Source organism: Danio aesculapii, chromosome 7 (assembly GCF_903798145.1).
Source record: "Danio aesculapii chromosome 7, fDanAes4.1, whole genome shotgun sequence".
NCBI classification, from domain to species: domain Eukaryota; kingdom Metazoa; phylum Chordata; class Actinopteri; order Cypriniformes; family Danionidae; genus Danio; species Danio aesculapii.
This window is the reverse complement of record NC_079441.1, coordinates 73,319,109-73,340,238: the sequence shown is the minus strand read 5'-3', so window position 1 is coordinate 73,340,238 and position 21,130 is coordinate 73,319,109. Positions and strand designations below refer to the sequence as shown.

At 42.2% G+C, this 21,130-nt stretch overlaps 1 protein-coding gene across 1 annotated transcript in view; it reads right to left on the bottom strand.

Moving 5' to 3' along the window:
- Window positions 1-572: 572 nt before the first annotated feature.
- znf219 (zinc finger protein 219) overlaps window positions 573-21,130 on the bottom strand; it is a 21,243-nt gene continuing 685 nt past the window's right edge. Inside the window, exons 2-5 of the mRNA XM_056462488.1 lie at window positions 8,831-8,921; window positions 6,712-8,737; window positions 6,354-6,497; window positions 573-5,061 (exon numbers count right to left, since the gene is read on the bottom strand). Coding sequence (XP_056318463.1) covers window positions 3,929-5,061; window positions 6,354-6,497; window positions 6,712-8,734 — 3,300 coding nt within the window. The 5' untranslated portion in view covers window positions 8,735-8,737; window positions 8,831-8,921 and the 3' untranslated portion in view covers window positions 573-3,928. The remainder of the gene's footprint in view (window positions 5,062-6,353; window positions 6,498-6,711; window positions 8,738-8,830; window positions 8,922-21,130) is intronic.

Sequence of the window (21,130 nt, the reverse complement as noted above, 5' to 3'; positions counted from 1 at the left end):
GCATATGTTTTACGCAGCGGATGCCCTTCCAGCCTCAACCCAGTGCTGGGAAACACCCATACACACTCATTCTCACACACACACTCATACACTCAGCCAATTTAGTTGATCAATTCCCCTATAGGGCATGTGTTTGGACTGTGAGGGAAACCTGAGCACCCGGAGGAAACCCACGGCAACACGGAGAGAACATGCAAACTCCACACAGAAACACCAATTGTAGGGACTCGAATCAGCGACCTTCTTGCTGTGAGGCCACAGTGTTAACCACTGAGCCACCGTGCAAATTTAATGCAAAAGAATACAGGATGCACACATTTTTTTGTGTATTTTATTTTATTGATTCTTCTCTACTGTTTTTTTTTTCTCAATCCACAATTTCATATTAGTCACTACTATGTTAGATCAGCGTCTTCTGCCACCAACAGCAGTCGGCTATACTGAAAAGATCAAACCAAAACCGTCTCTCCAGCTCTCCCCGTTCACCAGATAATAGGGATCAATTCACCCACTTCTGGCGGTGGAACAGCAATGAGGAAAAAAAGTGCATGTCAAACTGTTTGAGCAGCACGTTACTGTTTGGGAATACTTTATGCTTATTTCACAGTGTCAGTATATCTTCACAAAATATTAATAGATTTTTAAGACATCAATGCACACACACACATACAAAACAAACATACAAAACAAAACTATTGCCCTGATCCCTGTACACACAGTTAGGCCATCCTAAAAGAGCCATATACCATGACCACAAATGCAGATGTTTGGCTCCAAGGGGAGCGATGGAGAACAGGTGTCGAGGTTTGATCTCTTGTTAAAAACACAACATCTCTATTTCTATCTGTACAACATTCAAAAGACACATTTTGCTCATGTTTTTTTTTTTTTCTCGTTTGTTTGTTTGCTTAGTTTTTCTTCCATAAAACAAAAAAGAACAATGATAATAATAATAATTATGAGCAGAAGAGCTTGATTTCATCTCATCGGCATCAAAGTAACATCGTAGAAATCAAAGTAACTTCTACAAACAAAGGCCTCGGAGCTAGATAGCACGCAAGCTTTCATCGGTGCATTCGCTAAAAGATGAGGAGATGCCACAGCACGCATGAATGAAAGAATGACGCTCGTTTTTTTGTTTTTTTTTCTCGACATGGACACGACCACCCCCACATCTGACGTCTCAAGAAAACAGAGGATCAGATACAGAGAACACAGTTTACCGAAGAATACAAAGTGAAACAGTAGGGGCTAAGTGCTTTTGGTGAGCGTACAAAATACTTGAGGAAGTGCTCAGGACAGAAGGCACAGTGGCTTGACTGTTATCTCGAAGGAAAAACCACATCGGGGGCTACCGAACGAACGCATTAGATAATCGACACACAAAACAAGGACACGATAACGCACGTATTAAGGCCAGCCTCTGTCAATCACGGGACAAAAGTACCGCCCACTCAGCGTGTCTAACCATAAAAATGAGATGGAAATGATTTCACATTTGAGTGTTGGACAAGGAAAGTAGATCATCGTTTGTGTGATGTGCTAATTCCACATCAAAAATGCGACACAATTACATGAAATCAAATTTGGCAAGCGGATCAGTCAGACTGACGGTGCTGATACTGGGACATGTCTTGGACACGGTCTCAGCGTCGGCTTATAAATACACTAGCAATCGCTGAAGTTTCAAGATCATCAGGCAAGATTTAACATTGATTGTGTGTCTGAATGATTGATTTTTTTTGATTGATTGATTAATTGATTGATTGATTGATGAATATATAAACACATCATCTAAGGCAGGGATGTCCACACTTGGTCCTGGAGAGTTTAGCTCCAACTTGCTTCAACACACCTGCCAGGAAGTTTCTAGTACAGGATTGTCCAAACTTGGTCCTGGAGGGCCGGTGTCCTGGAGAGTTTAGCTCCAACCCTAATCAAACACACCTGAATCAGCTAATCAAGCTCGTACTGGATATACTAGAACAGTTGTCCCCAAACTCAGTCCTGGAGGGCTGTTGTCCTGCATATTTTAGTTCCAACCCCAATTAAATACACCTGAACCAACTAATCAAGCTCTTTCTAGGTATACTCGAAACTTCCAGGCAGGTGTGTTGAAGGAAGTTGGAGCTAAACCATGCAGGACACCGGCCTTCCAGGACCGAGTTTGGACAACCCTGTACTAGAAACTTCCTGGCAGGTGTGCTGAAGCAAGTTGGAGATAAACTCTGCAGGACACCAGCCCTCCAGGACCTAATTTGGACAATCCTGTACTAGAAAGTTCCTGGCAGGTGTGTTGAAGCAAGTTGGAGATAAACTCTGCAGGACACCGACCCTCCAGGACCGAGCTTGGACAACCCTGATCTAAGGGAATGGGAATTGTATCTGCAGCATTATGAAGAAATGATTTGGGAAGAAAGACCAAAAGTTTGGTGCGCATGTAAAGGCAAATCAAAAGTGGGGTTCAAGGGGGAAAAGAAACTTTGCACAGTGCTCTAAAGACATTCTGAAGCAGTCTTCTTTCATAATTATTATAATACTTATTACTTTTCTCCATATCCGTTTCCATTAACACTTCTTAAAAGGAAAACAACGCTTTTTTAATCCTCTTTTTGATCTCTTATCTTTACAAAAGCTACATATGTTCTACTGGGATGTCTGAATTTGTTAGTGTGTGTGTGTGTGTGTGTGTGTGTGTGTTTTCCTTTTTGATATAAAAGAATGTCTACTCACATTAAAAAAGAAACAGCAAACTGAATGTTTTAGTAGTAGAGACCCACTTTCCACCCTTTCTCAGATGGAAGTATCACAGGGATATGATGGACATATTGCAGAGTCTCCGTTTTCTAGATTGTGATTTCAAACCCTGAAATTTGAACTCTTTTTCATAGGAACGGTGGTCTGGTTTCCACCGGGAAAACCTGGTGGTATCTGAAATGTAAACACGTCCATAGGGCCCCTATCAAACGGCCAGCTGTTCCCACATGTAGTGCTCTAGGTTCATTCGCTGATTCATTCACAGCAGATATATTCACACAAACTGCCACCATATTGTCACAGAACTCTACGCTCTAGCACAACTACGCATATATACTGTATATATTCACCGTAACTATATTACTGTGTTGTTGAATCTGCTAAAAACCTTTTACATCAACAGGCACTGAGAGAAATAGCATATAGACGAGGCAGAATCTCTGTTTCATATAATATCTGAAGAAGACCCGTCGGAGTAGACTGGCAGTGTGGGTATCTGTTAATATAATCTTTACTCTGCCAGGTTCTGTTAGGAGGTGATTCGCGAGTACCATTTAGTTATCACAGCATTCTGTTCAGAGTCTGGCAGGTGCATGGTAAGAAGTGTGCTCACTCCTTTGGTTTACTGAAGACGTGCTGTCAGGTCAAGTTTACATGGAAGTAGGATGTCCGTCCGACATTCGCTTAGCGTCTCTCTCAGCATTAATACTGTATATCATAGTGATTAAGAACAGTGTCTCTTTTTTGCTTTTCCGGCTTCCCAGATTGACATTCCAGGTCCTGGTTGAGATGAGAGCAAAATTCACAGCAAGGAGCAAGGAAATTGTACTTGAAATACAACTTGGCAATTGTGTTCACTGACGAGAAGACAGGAACTAGAGAACAGTGTTCAAAAAGGCCCCGAGACAGACAGGCTTAGACTAGCATACAATACTGGATATCGCTGTATGATTGAGTTCCTTTGTGTGTGTGTGTAGAGGTAATCGATCGCTAACCAATGGGGTCTAGGAGGGTATGTGAAGGGATTGAACACTGATCTGCTAACTGATTATGTGCTGTACAGTATGTTAGCATAGCGACTGGTCTGCTCTTGGTTTGAGGGATGCAACAGACAACTATTTCCCAAACATTTCTCCCCTCCCTCTACCTACAAACTTATCCAAGCCTCTCTTTAGATGCTATTCCCCAAGACACCTTCCTCCTCCCTGGGCAAATCATCATCCAGGAGGTCTGACGAAACCGACTGAGCCCTTCTGCTCTGATTCTGGGGAACATTTGCAAAGCTGCCATTTGCTTCAAGGTCATTCTCCTCCTCATCGATCTCCTCGTCTTCCTCATCCACATGCTCGCTCATTTTAGGCCGCTTCTTTATGCTTTGGAAACTTCCTGTAGCTCCAGGGGGCAGCTCAAAATTGTCCTCTGTTTCCCTGTTCTCAGGACTGACTCCATTCTCAACTCTTCCCTTGGCCGAGACCCAATCTTCAGGAGATGCGACTCCATCCTCTACACCGAGGAACTTCCACAAAGCCAGGGGATCACGATCTGGCCTGGCCAATCTTTGAGAATGATTGTTGGAACCGATAGGTGCACCCCTCTTGCGTCGAGACTTGCTGGTGTGATTAACTTGTAGGTGCATGGCCATCAGTTCCACAGAAGAGGTCCGGAAGGGACAGAACACACATTGATTGAGGATGTCATTCCCCCCTTTAGAGCCACTTGAAGGTCCACTTCCAGAGTGGCTCACTCCTCCTTCATCTTGTAAAGGTCGACGGGAAAGGTCCAAAGGTTCGAAGCCTCCTTCCTGGGATGTCATCTTGTCCTGGAAGCCATTTGCTGACACCAAGCGGCTCGTAATAAGGGGTTTTCGTCTAGATACTTTGGGCACTTTGGGAAGTGTTACCTCCCCAATCCAACTTTGCTCTAGACCACTAGGTAAGAGTGCACCCATCATCCCTGACAGACCACGATACTGACTTTCTAGGTCTCCCTCTCTTTGATGTGCAGATGCAGAAGAGCCCTCATTCTTCTCTGATAGGCCCATAGTCCAAGACTGTGTGTGCCTTGAAGAAGGAGCCTCTCCAGGAACCCTCCCAAAAGAAGACTGCTGGGACATGGAAGGGAGACGACGTTTTTTGGCACCTTCGCGGGGAGACCCGGTCAGAGATGGTAGGCTAGGTGATGGAGAGTTTGGGGAGGTTGCCATAGCATTCCTTTGCTCACGATGATGACGTTGAAGGTGGTACTTGAGAGAGCCAGACTGGGTGCCAGCATAATCACAGTGGGGGCATTTGTATGGCCTCTCGCCTAAAACAAGGAATAAAACACTTTTGTTCAGGAGATCAAAAACTTAAAATACACATTGATACCGTGTCCTGACAACACGCAATGCAACAAGAAATGTGTCTGTCTGCACCAAATGCGACATAACAGAAATATTTGAATACCAGCCACTGCACTCCCAATGAAATGGTAAAGGCTTTAAATCTAATTAATACATATTAAATCTCTTTAACATTACTATTAAACTACTGAAGAACTGTTGTTGGTCTGCACTGAGTCAAAGTTCTGACTTTCATTTTCAGTTCTTCTGCTAGTTATTTAATTTTCAAGATCTGAGGTGAACTATCTGCTGCTGCTTTCAGAAGTATGTCATAATTGTTAAGTAAATGGTATTTACACTCACACTGGGAGCATTTAACACTGAATAAAGCGCATATTCTGTAACTGAGGTGATCAATGTCACAGTAATACTGGTTCTGTTCTAAAATAAATATGTTGTACGTCACAGTCGCAAATGGTTAGGACAAAAACTATTCTTAAAATGGAAAAGACGTGTTGCATGTTACAACAATGGAAATTTAGCTAAGAATAACACTGCTTGGTAAAATAGTAAGCCATGATTAGCTAAAAATTATGTGTGGGAATCAAGTGCAATTGCACTCAGTAACAGATAGATGGCAGTGCTTGTCATCATATGTAAGATCAGGTACAGTCCCCAGTGCATTACTGTAAAATTAGGACATTCCATCTCTCATCAACCATGAGAACACTCCATTCCCTTTTTTTGGAGAAGACATTTTGTGGAAGAACCTAATAGCCAGACGATGGTTTCAATTAAGCTAAATCAGGAAAGTTATCACATGGGAGTATAAAAAAAAATCGAATGAATATGAATAACACATATGAACGACATAATAATAGCCACGAACAAAATAATCAGTATTAACCACTAAAATGATATACCTAAATAATGTAAGACATCCATGAGGCATTTAATTTCACAATGTTTCCAGATATAAGAGATTGGTGCCTATATCGTATTTTGCTACAAATATCATTCACACAGCATACAAACAATTAAAAAGTAATAGTAACGATGATTATGTAGCTATTGATTATGACTGTTAGACAGTATGATCAATAAATACATTTAAATAATGTTGATTTAATATTAATGTTTAATATCTAAAGTTGCCTTTAAAGCAATTCGGTTTGGCAGGTTTTTAGACTTTTCCCTGAAAACCAATTAAATACTGCCTGAGGTATGCCTACCACTGGGTTGTGAATCACAGATCTAGTAAAAATGCAAGCCTCACCTGTGTGTACTCGAAGGTGCACTTTAAGGTGATGGGAAGACCGGAAGGCTTTTCCACAGTAGGGGCAATCTTTCATCCCTGTTCCACGAACACGCTCTCTTGGAGATGAAGATGAAGGGGATGATCCCCTCAGACCGTTCTGACCTTGAAATAAGATAATGTACAGTATAATGAAGAAAAGCAACAGCTCTGGAAACGATCCTGATTAAAGCACAGGGAGGATACACCCAAAAACTAACAGCAGTGAATTCATTTTAAAAACGTAAATATCTTGCATCCAGCCCATAGATGATAGTAACAAATAAGAAATACTGTCCTGATAATGTCATCTGTTTTGGATTATTAAGTTGATCCTTACCAGAAAGATGTGATATGACAGAATGGAAGCTCCCAGCTGCCCCGACTCCTGATGGGATCTGCTTTCCCTCCTGCCTGCCTTCATTTTCACTAGTTCTCTGTCCTGCTCCGCCTGTTGCCTGAGTTCCACTGACTCTGTTTATAATGTCCTCTTCCCTGGACATGCTCCCTCTGGCACTTTGACCTTTCTGTGTTTTCTGGACATGGACATGGGCATGAGCAACCACCTGCTGGAGGCTTCTGAACAGCTTGCCGCAATCTGGACACTCCCAAGGTGCACTGGATCCATCCAGTTCCTCTCTAGAACCAAGTCCACCGAGATAAGCCCTCATATTCTTGGCTTCCCCAGCAACTGTTGCTCGTGATGAAGGATGCTGATGGAGTGAATGGGATCGCTGCTGTTGTTGCTGTTGGTTGTGCTGTGCTGCCACCAGACTGCGGGCAACCAGCTGCCACATGGCTGCCTGGTCTGCTCCGTCTGCTGAGTCACCTCCCCGTCCTCCTCCATTACCCATTTCTGCAACCTGTGCCACAGCCTGAAGGCGCTCCATGCAACTTCCATTGCTGCTATCTTTGGGTAAGCCCAGATAGCCCAATATAGAGGATTTGCTTGAGCCTGCACCAGCATCTGACCTCTCTGTGCGACTTCCTGAACCACCACCACCACCTGCCATGCTGCGTGCCAGGAGCAAGTTAGAATAAAGGGCCCCCAGCACTTGTGAGCTTGCAGGACCTTTGGACTGATCAACTCCAGCTCCACCCAGATTTCCCAATCCAGCCTTGAGGCCTAGCTTGTTGAGATGCACCTTCATATGGTTTTTGAGAAACCATGGTTCCTTGAAACCACGGCCACACACCTGGCACTTGTGATCCAATGAGTCCTTGTGCTTCCTCATGTGCCCTTTTAAAAACCAGGACTGTGTAAAACGCTGCCCGCATGTCTCACATCGGAAAGCTGGAACAACAGACATTTGTGGGACAGGAGTTTCTGGTGGTGCTTTTATAGCGTGAGAGGGGAAAACTGTTTCAGCAGGAGGATCTTCAGGTGGGTGGCTCTCCTGCAGATGTGCAGCAAGTCTTTCCTCCTGACTTGCAGAGAAGGGACACATTGTACATTTATAGGGGTTGTGGAGAATCCGCACATGACGTGCCAACTCTGAAGCGGTACGGAACTTTCCCTTACAAGCATGACACCGAAAGGCAGGAGCAGCAGTGGAGGGGGTGTTGTCTTCCAAGTGGGCATGGCCAAGTGGAGAGAAGGAGGTTGAGATTGATGCTTCCTCTGTTAAAGGTGGAGTCAGGGCTGTGGTTCCTTCAAAGAGGAACTGAGGGCTGCTAGCAGTTTGAAGAGGTTCCTCTGGGACCATGTCTTCATTCATACTCTTTTGAAATGACCCAGATAATGGATTCTGGATTATACTGTTGGTCTCATGGTTTTGCTGGAGTTTGGAGTGTGTGGTTCGGTAGGGAGCTGAAGCACGTCGCTCTCTGTCCAAACTGTGTGCTCGAGCGTGAAGAGAGAGAATACTTTGAAAGCGGAATCTCTTTCCACACACATGACAAGGGAACCTTAAGCCAGGCCCAGAGCTAGTCCCTCCAGTAACAGCCATGCTCTCATTGTTGAAAAGCTGAAGATCCAACTCATCATCGCAGGTGGTACTTTGTCCGGAGGAGATCGCCTTCTCGAGAGCTCCAAAACCAGCGAAAGGTGCCAGTGGTGTGGCTGGAGGGCTGCTCTCTGATGAGGGACTGCCAAGTTCCAGTTCTCCAGGAAACAGCGCCACCGCTGGGGTGGGTGATGGGGGTGTTGACAATTCCTCATCCTCCTCCTCCTCATCTTGGAGGCTGGCCTCAGGAAGGGGGCAGGGTGAGACTGGGGCATAGAGTTCAGTTTGAGGGCTAGAAGGGGTAGATTGAGGACTCTGGGGAAGGAATTGGGGACTGTGGTCTAGGGATGGCATGGAGGGAGGAGACAGTGGGGGCTCACAGGAAAGAGCCAGCATACATTCTGGTGGGGAATCCATACTCTAAGAGAGAAAGGACAGGAAATAATTATTAGATAGTTAGGTAGCTAGCTAGATAAATAGATAGATGGTTAGATGGATGGATAGATCTCTCACTGCTGATGTGTCTATGCCATGCTTCACTTCCTTGAATTAAAGAGGGTGTGTTCTTATGATGGCAATCTGCCTGACCACCTCCAACAGTCCCCTGTCAAGTACAAAACAGAATAAAATATTAGTGTACACATGCTTGTTCCTGTGTACGGGTCTAAGGGCAGAGCAGGACATGGACTGTCCCAAACAGGATGGGCGCGAGATGTTTGGACTTCCCCACACACCCTTCCTGCACAGTGTACAGTAGCCGCTTTAATCAGAACAAAAAATATATACACATACCTTAAAGTACAGGCACAGAGATACAACCCCTCCACTCCCTACTCGTACAAACGCACAATGCACCGACAGAAGTGAACAACCACATAAAGGCACACATTGCATAAGTCTGAGGCGGACAGGCCCAGACACAGTTTAGAAAAAAAAAAAGCCACCTGCCTCTTTCATAAATAAGAGAAAATGAATTTCATTGATGATTACAGCAAGGCAATCTGCTAAACATCTGTGAGGGCGTCTGTATGCCTGGATATGTGTCACTATGCTTGCTTGTGTGGGTGAGGTTTCTTTTTTCAGTATTTACCTCCGTGAACAGACTGCGCGTCTGTGTCTGAGTTAGGATTTATGTACACAATCAAGTGTTTGTGTGTGTATTAGCATGCGAGTGTGTGTTAGCGTGTGTATCTGTGACACAAGACTTGGATGAAATGGTGGCTAACAGAGCCAGTTGACATTTTAGCTCAGCCGTGACTCACAAGGATATCACACTATATCAATCACACTGCCCCCCTTCTGCTTGTCTTTTCTTTCTTTCTCTTTCTTTCTTTCTTTCTTTCTTTCTTTCTTTCTGTCTTTCTCCCATCGTTATTGTTCTTCGTTTCCTTCCATCTTTTCTCGTCCATAGATTGCGATTCCACCCCCTGCACTTTTTTTCTCTTTTCACCCTCATTCCCTCCTCCCTCTGTTCTTCACTGATTTTCTTTCATTCTATCATTCCCTCTCTCTCTCTCTCTCTCTTGCTCTCTGCAGCGATGCCAATTGGCACGGTGCCAGGGAATGCTGATATCAGCTGGTAGATTGGGGCCTGCCAACATGGCGAAGAGAAAAGAAAGAGAGAAGAGAGACAGACAGGCGAGAAAGAAAAGAATGGGGGGGGGGGTGTTAGTGAGGAGAAAAAAACAAATGAAAAACACAAATACGTTCTGAATAAGCATATTTGATGAGTAAATCTGTCGAGAAAGGGGACAGAGTGTTCTGCTTTGCAATGGAGGGTCTGTTTGGTCTGCTGGCATTATTATCATATGAATATCGTCATGGCAATGCACTGTTCCGCCTTGACAGACACGTTCGTGTCTGACCAACCCTGTCACGCCAATAAAGCTTCTCCAAATTTGGATAGATGGAGAGAGTGATAAGGTGCTAGACAGGGGGGGGGAGGGGAAAGATGAAGGCAGGAGAGCGATAAAGCAGCATGCGCAAATAATGCATTCACACACAAACACACACACACTCAATATGGCACCTAGTCACTAGATGATTCATGCATGCTAAACACCTTTGTCTGAATGGCCACATGCTACACTCCCAGTACGAGCGCGCACAAATGCACGTGCACACATATTCTGTTTTTGTGAAATGCACATATTCAGATGTACAGTAGGCTTGTAGTGTAATGGAATGAATACTACATAAACAACAACAACAAAGAGAAGACAGAGAGGATCGATTGAACGATGTGCATGTGATTATTTGATCAAGCCGAACACTGGAAGTAACCCATAAACACAAAATGGCAAGACTGCGATTGAAATCAGCTGATTCTTCCATCATATAAGTATCGCTGATTGGTTTTATTTAACATTTGCTATGGAAGGGCCGGTGTCCTGAAATTATCTTACACATCAGATTATGCTACCAACACTGTATCTGAATGGTTCTGAGGTTGGGGTTAAGGATTCGGTAGGTTATGGCGATATTGCAGGTTCATTTTCTATTTAATTCACCTTTATTTGTGTAGCGCTTCTACAATGTAGACTGTGTCAAAGCAGCTTCACATAAAAGGTCATAGTAAATTGGAACAGTGTAGCTTGGAACAGCTTCATATCAAACAAGTGAAGCTTGAAACAGCTTCATATCACACTACTCCACATTAAAATTTACACTGGTAGCTAAATCTGATGGGTTGTGTCATCAAATGGCCCGTTTACACTGACTGGTACAGTACAGTACGGGTCAGTATGGGTCACCTTTATCAGGCTTGCATTTCCACTGCCTAAAGGGTACCAAGAGTACCCTTTTGGTGGGTGTGGTGTACTACAGAAAGTTTCAGTTGACGTCATTCTCGCTCGAGGAAACGTCTACAATAAAGCTGTACGGGTTGTTTACATATACGAGAAGCATCTGCAATTATATAAAATAAATCGATGCAACATATACGAACACATGCAGACCCTTACAGTCTCCAATATGTTACCAACTACAGATAAACTACACACAGCATACATTTATTATTTGGGTTCAAAAACAACACACAATATAGCCCAGAGTCAGTGCAACCCTCTCATCTGTGTCTGTAATCTTCACCAGCACATGTAGCCTCTCTTAGAAAGTAATTCTGCCATTCTGAGTTCATAATAGTCCAGAAGGTGCTGATAATAGTTAAACATGGCAGTTTGTTCATGTTTTAGGTTGCTGAAAGGTTGTTTCTTCACGATTCACTCTCGCGTTTGTCCGTTTCTGAAAGGATCAGATGCCAGAAGCACTTCCATAACCACGTGCATGTTATTATCGTCAGCTCAAGAAGTTCGTTATTTCAAATATAGAAGTGCGGCGAGCGATCGCGAGCTCTCTGGAGAAACTGAAACCGATCACTCTTTTAGCAACCTTGTTAAACAAAAACAGGACACGGCAGAGTTTGTTCATCTTGGCTTTATGGCTGTTCATCAAGACGACGACAAGGTTTGTCTTAGCTTAAGTCAACCATGGCTCGTTATTATATGCATACAGTATTACGGTGTGATGTCTTGGCTGTGTATTTAAAAATGCCGGTTTGTTTTCATTCTCCTGCTTGTGTATGCACAAGTGACGTATCTCTGTAAACCAATAGCGTTCAGCTGCACGTCTAGCTTAGCCTTTTGGTACCTTTTTGCCATGCTAGGTACTCTTTGCAAAGGGTGCCCAAAAAGTCTTACGGTATGGTTCACTTTTAGGGGCATTTTAACAGTGGAAACGGCCATAAAAGCTAACCGTACCGTATCATTAAATGGAAATGGGCCAAAAATGTGCTCCCCACTTTTTGAATGGGAGATAGAAAAATCAGACAATGTAGGACAAATCGACAGAACACCGATATTAAAAGTAATTGTCACACTTAAAATGCGGTTGCATCTCCACAAACAACAACTGCTCATCCCACACTGATAAACCTTTCATGAAACCTGAACAAGCACTCGAGTCATCTTTGATATGTTTCTGACTGCGGTTGGGTTTTCTGTAGCCTTGAGCACCTGAAATAACGTCTCCTGCCTTCGGACACTCTGGCCTCCAACAGTGTAGCCATGTAATGCATCTAAAGGCTAAATAGGGATCACACATACATAATGACAGACTTTAGACTCGTGGCCTTGAAAATATAACATGAATGGCTTTATCACTGCCTGCTCTTTGATATGTGGAGAGAGCGATATCTTTAAAACTGAGAGAGAAGCCGACTGCTCAGTATGTGGAGCATGTGTGTGTGTGTGTGAGGCTTGAACTGCTCTTTACTTTTCTTGCATCTCTGAGAGGGATTTCTAAGGTCAGTTTGTGTACGATTCTGGATTGTTGCAGTCACACAACAAATCCCTACAGACAAAATTCATTTCCTGTTTCTAACCTTGGCCTGAACTGTATCTCTGTCAGCACCCCGGCCCCCACACTCCGCTGTTTTTCTTCCTGTGACTTCGGCATGTGCAAGATTCTACTTTTTTATGAGGATCGAGCTTTTGTAAATCATCCTCAACCTTTACCTCTTCTCCACAATGTGCACTGCGTAATCTCCGAGAGACTTGCGGAGAGCTTGAAGGTTCGGGTTCAAAGATGCTGAAGAGAGGATAAGACAGTTCAAAACACCCCAATCCTGCCAGTTATCCCTTTAAAAGAGCATGAAACAAGGATATCAGCCTTGAAATGACTCTCAAGTGCATCTGGGGGTGGGGGGGGGTGAATCTACTAATCATTCCTTACAGTCAATTCTTTACAAAACCCTACAGTCGTTCAATTAGAGTTCACCTTCAAGTGCAAGTTCACAATCCAAAGAGCACTAGCTGGATTCTTTGAAATAGTTAAGTGAGATTAGTGTTATTAAACCTAGTCTGAACATCCATCTCATATGATCCAATAAGAAGCGGCCAATGAAGCCAGGTGGTCCAAAAAACATCCCACAGGAAAAATACTATAGTCAATTATAGCAAATACTGTAGAGCCTTCGAATTATACCATAGGTTGATCTGCTGAGGTGATTCTATTGTTGCTATAGTAACACAGCATCTATAGTAACTGATCTGTTGTGGTGATTCTATTGTTGCTATGGTAACTCAGCATCTATAGTAACTGATCTGTTGTGGTGATTCTACAGTTGCTAAGATAATGCAGCATCTATAGTAACTGATCTGTTGTGGTGATTCTATTGTTGCTATGGTAACTCAGCATTTATAGTAACTGATCTGTCTTGGTAATTCTATTGTTGCTATGGTAACACAGCATCTATAGTAACTGATCTGTCGTGATGATTCTATTGTTGCTATGGTAACTCAGCATCTATAGTAACTGATCTGTCATGGTGATTCTATTGTTGCTATGGTACCTCAGCATCTATAGTAATTGATCTGTTGTGGTGATTATTGTTGCTATGGTACCACAGCATCTATAGTAATTGATCTGTTGTGGTGATTCTATTGTTGCTATGGTAACTCAGCATCTATAGTAATTGATCTGTTGTGGTGATTCTATTGTTGCTATGGTAACACGCCATCGATAGTAACTGATCTGTCGTGATGATTCTATTGTTGCTATGGTAACTCAGCATCTATAGTAACTGATCTGTCATGGTGATTCTATTGTTGCTATGGTAACTCAGCATCTATAGTAATTGATCTGTTGTGGTGATTCTATTGTTGCTATGGTAATGTGGCAACGACAGTAATTGATCTGTTGAGGTGATTCTATTGTTGCTATGGTAACAGCATCGATAGTAATTGATCTGTTGAGGTGATTCTATTGTTGCTATGGTAACACTGCATCTATAGTAATTGATCTGTTGTGGTGATTCTATTGTTGCTATGGTAACAGCATCGATAGTAATTGATCTGTTGAGGTGATTCTATTGTTGCTATGGTAACACTGCATCTATAGTAATTGATCTGTTGTGGTAATTCTATTGTTGCTATGGTAACACAGCATCTATAGCAACTGATATTTTGTGGTGATTCTATTGTTGTTATGGTATGGTTGTGTGGTATCAGGGGCGCCGCTGACCGGTATGGGCCCTATGACAACGTTCTGGTGGTATGGTGGATGAAAGTGAAGAACAGGGTGGGGTTTATTACAAACGAAAGTGTAGAGCATCAGGGGGAGGCGTGATTTGATCGAGCCCCCTAACAGTAATAGTAAAGCGGCGTGGACCCTAAGAATCGTCCTAAATTTTCCTCCCTAGCTGCGCCCCTGTGTGGAATAGGACTTGTAGTCTTCATCTTCCTACAGGACTCCTGCAGAAATCATGTTGATGCTGGGTAAAGTATTCAGCATGTATTATTATGGTAGTTTGAATTACCCTGAAGCAACTGCTGATGACGACATGCAAGCAGCAGAGCTTTTGTTATGCCACAGTCCAGCTTGGCTGCTGTTTCTAGAAACCCATAGCAGAAATCAAGAGTGTGACGTCATTAGCATAAACACACAGAACACACACACACACACACACACACACACACACACACACACACACACACACACACACATACACTCCTAGGTAAATCTGATGATTTATCTGCATTTTAACATTTAAAGTGGTTGTTGAATATCTTAATTTTTTAAAAATTGTACATATTGTTCCTTTAACCAAAGATATTGGTCACATGAAAGGTTTTCAGACTGCAAGTTAAAGGGTAAATACATCATATAGGTGACCGTTAATTAACCACAAAATTAATCTGTGATATCTTGCATTTTATCCACCTATGTTAGGGATGAAGTACATCCAGGAGGTTGTTATCGCAGAATAAAGTCTGAAAGGCTTATAAGATGTCATTTATATGCACAGTTGTATAAGACTGAAAGGTTTATTCTGTGAAAACGACCATCCTGGATGCACTTTATCCTGTTTATTACACGGCCACTTGCCACAAAACACGTAAGACACTGCTGATTAAGATGATTCAATGTTCCCAGATGAGTCTGTGTTATTCAGCGGTTGTTATCTGGGAATAATATTACTTGGTATGTTGCGACTGACCAATCAGAATCAAGTATTCCAGACAGCAGTATAATAAGAGCCTATATTTGTGATGTAATCATAATTAACGGAGTAAATGAGCTCTAATTCTGGTGTAATCACCCCATTAGCCCATGTTTCCATTCAAAGATATCCAAAACTATAATATATCATATCTCATAAAACGTTGGCGACTAAAGCAGCGCTTCCATCCAGTGAGTCAAACAGAACTAAATAACCCTTTACTAAATAAACTGGCGCCAAAAATAAAAAGTATGGTTTAGTGCGTTGGGATTTGCCTCTGTGGTGTTTGTTTGCCTCAGAAGACGAAATGCAATGAACGCGGTGGCTTTTGGAGGTGTGAGACGCTCTTTGAGAGCGCAGACAGATGCTCAACACAGTTCTGGAGGGAAAAATAATAGAAAAATAATAATACTGAAGCACTGTGATGACGGATGAGGCCTTTTACAATCAGCACATCATTTCAGATCCTGTACAATGTGCTCACACTGCTGCAAAGTCCATTAATGCAAAGTCTCATCACAAACATTTGTTAATCAAACTCACATGACTTTTTCAATGCTGGAATTTATTCTCTAAATGTGTTTCCTTTTATGCAGATTAAGTATTATCAGACACTACTTTACTTTAGTTATGCACGTTTATGTTTATATTCATATTTTAGCGCATCTTGGTATTTCCAATAAGTATTTTTTATGCGATATCCCCAAAAAATAGGTGCATACCACAGTATTTGTTTGTCATACAATGGATTTACACTCGCCGGCCACTTTATTAGGTACACCTGTCCAACTGCTTGTTAATGCAAATTTCTAATCAGCCAATCACATGGCAGCAGCTCACTGCATTTAGGCATGTAGACATGGTCAAGACGATCTGCTGCAGTTCAAAGCGAGCATCAGAATGGGGAAGAAAGGGGATTTAAGAGACTTTGAACGTGGCATGGTTGTTGCTGCCAGACGGGCTGCTCTGAGTATTTCAGAAACTGCTGATCTACTGGGATTTTCACGCACAACCATCTCTAGGGTTTACAGAGAATGGTCCGACAAAGAGGAGATATCCAGTGAGCGGCAGTTCTGTGGGCGCAAATGCCTTGTTGATGCCAGAGGTCAGAGGAGAATGGCCAGACTGGTTCCAGCTGATAGAAAGGCAACAGTAACTCAAATAAGCACTCGTTACAACCGAGGTCTGCAGAAGAGCATCTCTGAACACACAACACGTCCAACCTTGAGGCGGATGGGCTACAGCAGCAGAAGACCACACCGGGTGCCGCTCCTGTCAGCTAAGAACAGGAAACTGAGGCTACAATTCACACAGGCTCACCAAAACTGGACAATAGAAGATTGGAGAAACGTTGCCTGGTCTGATGAGTCTCCATTTCTGCTGTCACATTCAGATGCTCGACTCAGAATTTGGCCTCAACAACATGAAAGCATGGATCCATCCTGCCTTGTATCAGCAGTTCAGGCTGGTGGTGGTGGTGTAATGGTGTGGGGGAGATTTTCTTGGCACACTTTGGGTCCATTAGTACCAATTGAGCATGGTGTCAACGCCACAGCCTACCTGAGTATTGTTCTGACCATGTCCATCCCTTTATGAGCACAGTGTCTCCATCTTCTGATGGCTACTTCCAGCAGGATAACTCACCATGTCATAAAGCGCCAATCATCTCAGACTGGTTTCTTGAACATGACAATGAGTTCACTGTACTCAAATGGCCTCCACAGTCACCAGAGCTCAATCCAATAGAGCACCTTTGGGATGTGGTGGAACGGGAGATTGGCATCATGGATGTGCAGCCGACAAATCTGCAGCAACTGTGTGATGCTATCATGTCAATATGGAGTAAAATCTCTGAGGAATATTTCCAGTAGCTTGTTGAGTCTCTGACATGAAGGATTAAAGCAGTTCTGAAGGCAAAAGGGGGTCCGACACGGTACTAGTAAGCTGTACCTAATAAAGTGGCCGGTAAGTGTATATGATAAGCAATTTCCAGCTAATGTAAATATTCATTTTTGAGTGAACTGTCCGTTTAAATTTATGCTTTTTGAGGTGGAAGACTATACATAAACAAGCTTTGCTGGTTAAACAACAGTCAATTAAAGACAAATTAAGCAAGCGATTTTCACTGTATAACTAAGCAGGTTTTAATAATCGAGCTGAATATTTTCTAAACATTTTATGTGCATCTTGGTATTTCCAATATGCACATTTTCATGCAATATTCCAAAATTAGGTGGATGGAAACATACTGATGATCTTAAAAGTGAATAATGTTCAGTCAGAATGGGTGCGCTTGTGTTTTAGCACGAACTGAACATCTGATCTCCACCAGTGAAACAATCTCCAGGCTTTTCTCAATGTGCAACAAGTGCATAAAGGCAGACTGCTGAGCTAAAAGTCCACAGAGAAGATCTCAAACACAGCTTATTTACAGTCCAGCGCCACTACATATGAACTCTGCTTATTGATGCTTAATCTATTTACAGCGCGGTATGTAAAAAATGCTCCATCACGCCACTTAAAGGGACAGTTCACTCAAAACTCAGACTTCTATCATCATTTACTCTCCCTCAAGTGTTTCTTTCTTCGGTTGAACACAACAGAAGATGTTGATGACCACGATACATAAGTATATACCATGATAAAGTCCATAGTATTTGTTTTTTCTACTATGTTCATGAATAGTTAGCGGTTTCCAGATGTAGAGTTCAACAGAATAAAGAAACTCAAACAGGTTTTTGGGTAATAAGTGAGTAAATGTTGATTTTTTGAGTGAACTGTCCCTTTAATATTAAGCTGCATGTGATGCTGGACAAGCTTTGTTAATTATAAAAGTGCAATTCAATTAAATAACCAAATTATACAATACTAATGAGCATTTTTAATGAATGAGCTGCATAGTTTCACTCTTTTATAAAGCATGTTTGTAGTTTAGTCAGCGCAAGTTACTTTAACCCATATAGAAATCTGATATATGGCAATAATATATGCATATATGCAAATTACATGCGACCCTAGACATTAAAACATAGGTGTCCATTTGATTGCATCACCTACAATATAAATAAATATGCATTCATTGATGTACACTTTATGACAATGTTTGGCTGAGATACAACTGTGAGGGTTAATAAAAACATAAAGAATGATGAAATCTCCTTTGAGGTGGTTAATTAAACTGCATAGAAATGCATATCACTGATCAAATATTGAGTTTTGATGTATTTACAGTAGGAGATTTACTAAATATATCCATGAACATGATCTTTACTTAATGCTCTAATGATTTTTGGCGTAAAAATATCAATAATGTTTACCCATACCATGTATTTTTAGCTGTTGCTGAAAGTGTATCCATGAAACATAAGATGGCTTATGAGGTCCAGATCAAATATGACATACAAGCTCATGTTTGGGTATCACAAATGTAATATATATGTCATATGAATTACAAAATATTGCACAAATGGCTTTTTTACTATTGGAATTACAAAACTGCATATATATATATATATATATATATATATATATATATATATATATATATATATATATATATATATATATATATATATATATATATATATATATATATATATGTATGATGCTTAAGCAAATAAATGATTTTGCCTTATAGCTATTGTAGAATTAGTAAGTCTGCTAAAACACTTAAACAAATGCATTTGGTTTGTCCGGTGTAATTGTGATGCCCATGTCAACTTAAACAAACAAACAAACAAACAAATATATATATATAGTTCTCATTAATGAGTTCACCACCATTAATTATATATATATATATATATATATATACACACACACACAAACACTCATAGGCCACTTTATTAGGTACACCTGTCCAACTGCTCATTAACGCAAATTTCCAATCAGCCAATCACATGGCAGCAGCTCACTGCATTTAGGCGTGTAGACATGGTCAAGACGATCTGCTGCAGGTCAAACTGAGCATCAGAATGGGGGAGAAAGGGGATTTAAGAGACTTTGAACGTGGCATGGTTGTTGCTGCCAGACGGGCTGCTCTGAGTATTTCAGAAACTGCTGATCTACTGGGATTTTCACGCACAACCATCTCTAGGGTTTACAGAGAATGGTCCGACAAAGAGGAGATATCCAGTGAGCGGCAGTTCTGTGGGCGCAAATGCCTTGTTGATGCCAGAGGTCAGAGGAGAATGGCCAGACTGGTTCCAGCTGATAGAAAGGCAACAGTAACTCAAATAAGCACTCGTTACAAGTCACCAGATCCAATAGAGCACCTTTGGGATGTGGTGGAACGGGAGATTGGCATCATGGATGTGCAGCCGACAAATCTGCAGCAACTGTGTGATGCTATCATGTCAATATGGAGCAAAATCTCTGAGGAATATCTCCAGTAGCTTGTTGAATCTCTGACATGAAGGATTAAGGCAGATCTGAAGGCAAAAGGGGGTCCGACCCGGTACTAGTAAAGTGTACCTAATAAAGTGGCCGGTTAGTATATATATATATCCACTATTTATTATATATAGGCTATGTGTTCATATATTTTCAGATTTCCATAGGGGAAAACTTTTAAACCTGTTGTTGTCTTTATATAACTGTCATATACCAAATTTCATAACTGAGTCTATGTTGACTCTCATTCTACATGTACAAATATATACCTATAACATAAGGGTCATACTTCCATATGGGAAAACTTTTAAACCTGTTGTTTCTTCCACAGAGCTCTCCACACTCTCCACAAGTCTATTTAGTCTCTTCTTCAACAGAGCAACTCCTGCAAGTCTGCATTCGAGCCGCTTATTTAACAGTATTTAAAGTGACTGCAAAATCCGGATGTGCTATCGGAAGAAGAAGAAGAAGAAGAAGAAGAAGAGCAGTCTGTAAAAGTTGTTTACTAGGCCTGCAGTGTATATGTCAGTTCAGGAGGGCTGGTCTCATTCCGTCACCCCGCACAGATTATTATTATTATTACACCAACAGCAGCCTTTATATGCCAGTGCCCTAAATCTGAGCCGTGCAGCGTTAATAAAGCGAAAGCGCGGTGTCTTTGCGAAAGTTTGAGTATTTTCAGGATGACCCGTGCGTCCGCGGAGAGGAATTTCCTCGCGTGATGTGCGTCAGTAACGCGCAACCATTTTCAGTCGCCTTCCTTCTCTCTCGCGGCCATCTCAATTAAAAAGCCACATTAATGAAATAAATAAATGCTCACAAACAAATGCGCGCGCGACACGTCCTCGACCGCGCACGAGCTTTATAATCGCGATCTGCTGATCAATTCCTAACAGTGGCGCGCAGATGCAGCTTTTTAGGACGGGGGATGTTGCGCGCTCCATTTTCTTCCTGATTTTCTTTCAACAAAAGATAAAGGGAGGGGAAAAGGACAAGCGATCAGGGTGCAGCTGAAAAGTGCCATCATGGGGGCTCCATCTCGAAATCCGCTGCCAATCTCACCAGTCGGGAACACACAGACATGACTAAATAAGTGAAAGCAGCGGGGAAACTTCAGGATTTTAGGATGTTAGGAACATTAGCATCTGCTGCGGGTTATTGCGCTGTGGAGTTTAAGCGGAGATGAGGAGCGCGCATCTGCGAGGTGACGTTAGGACATGCAGAGCTCCAGCACATACACTGTGATGAACACAAAAGCTTTCCGGCAATGCTACACACTGATTATTCGCGTAGAGACACGCGTTCCCCATGCAGTGTGTTCAACCGGGCAATGCATCCGATTCCCGAAAACTAGAAACGAAGCTTCTCATAAAGTGTGAAACTTCTTCTTCTCGCTGTAGATGAGAAATGAACACTTGTTT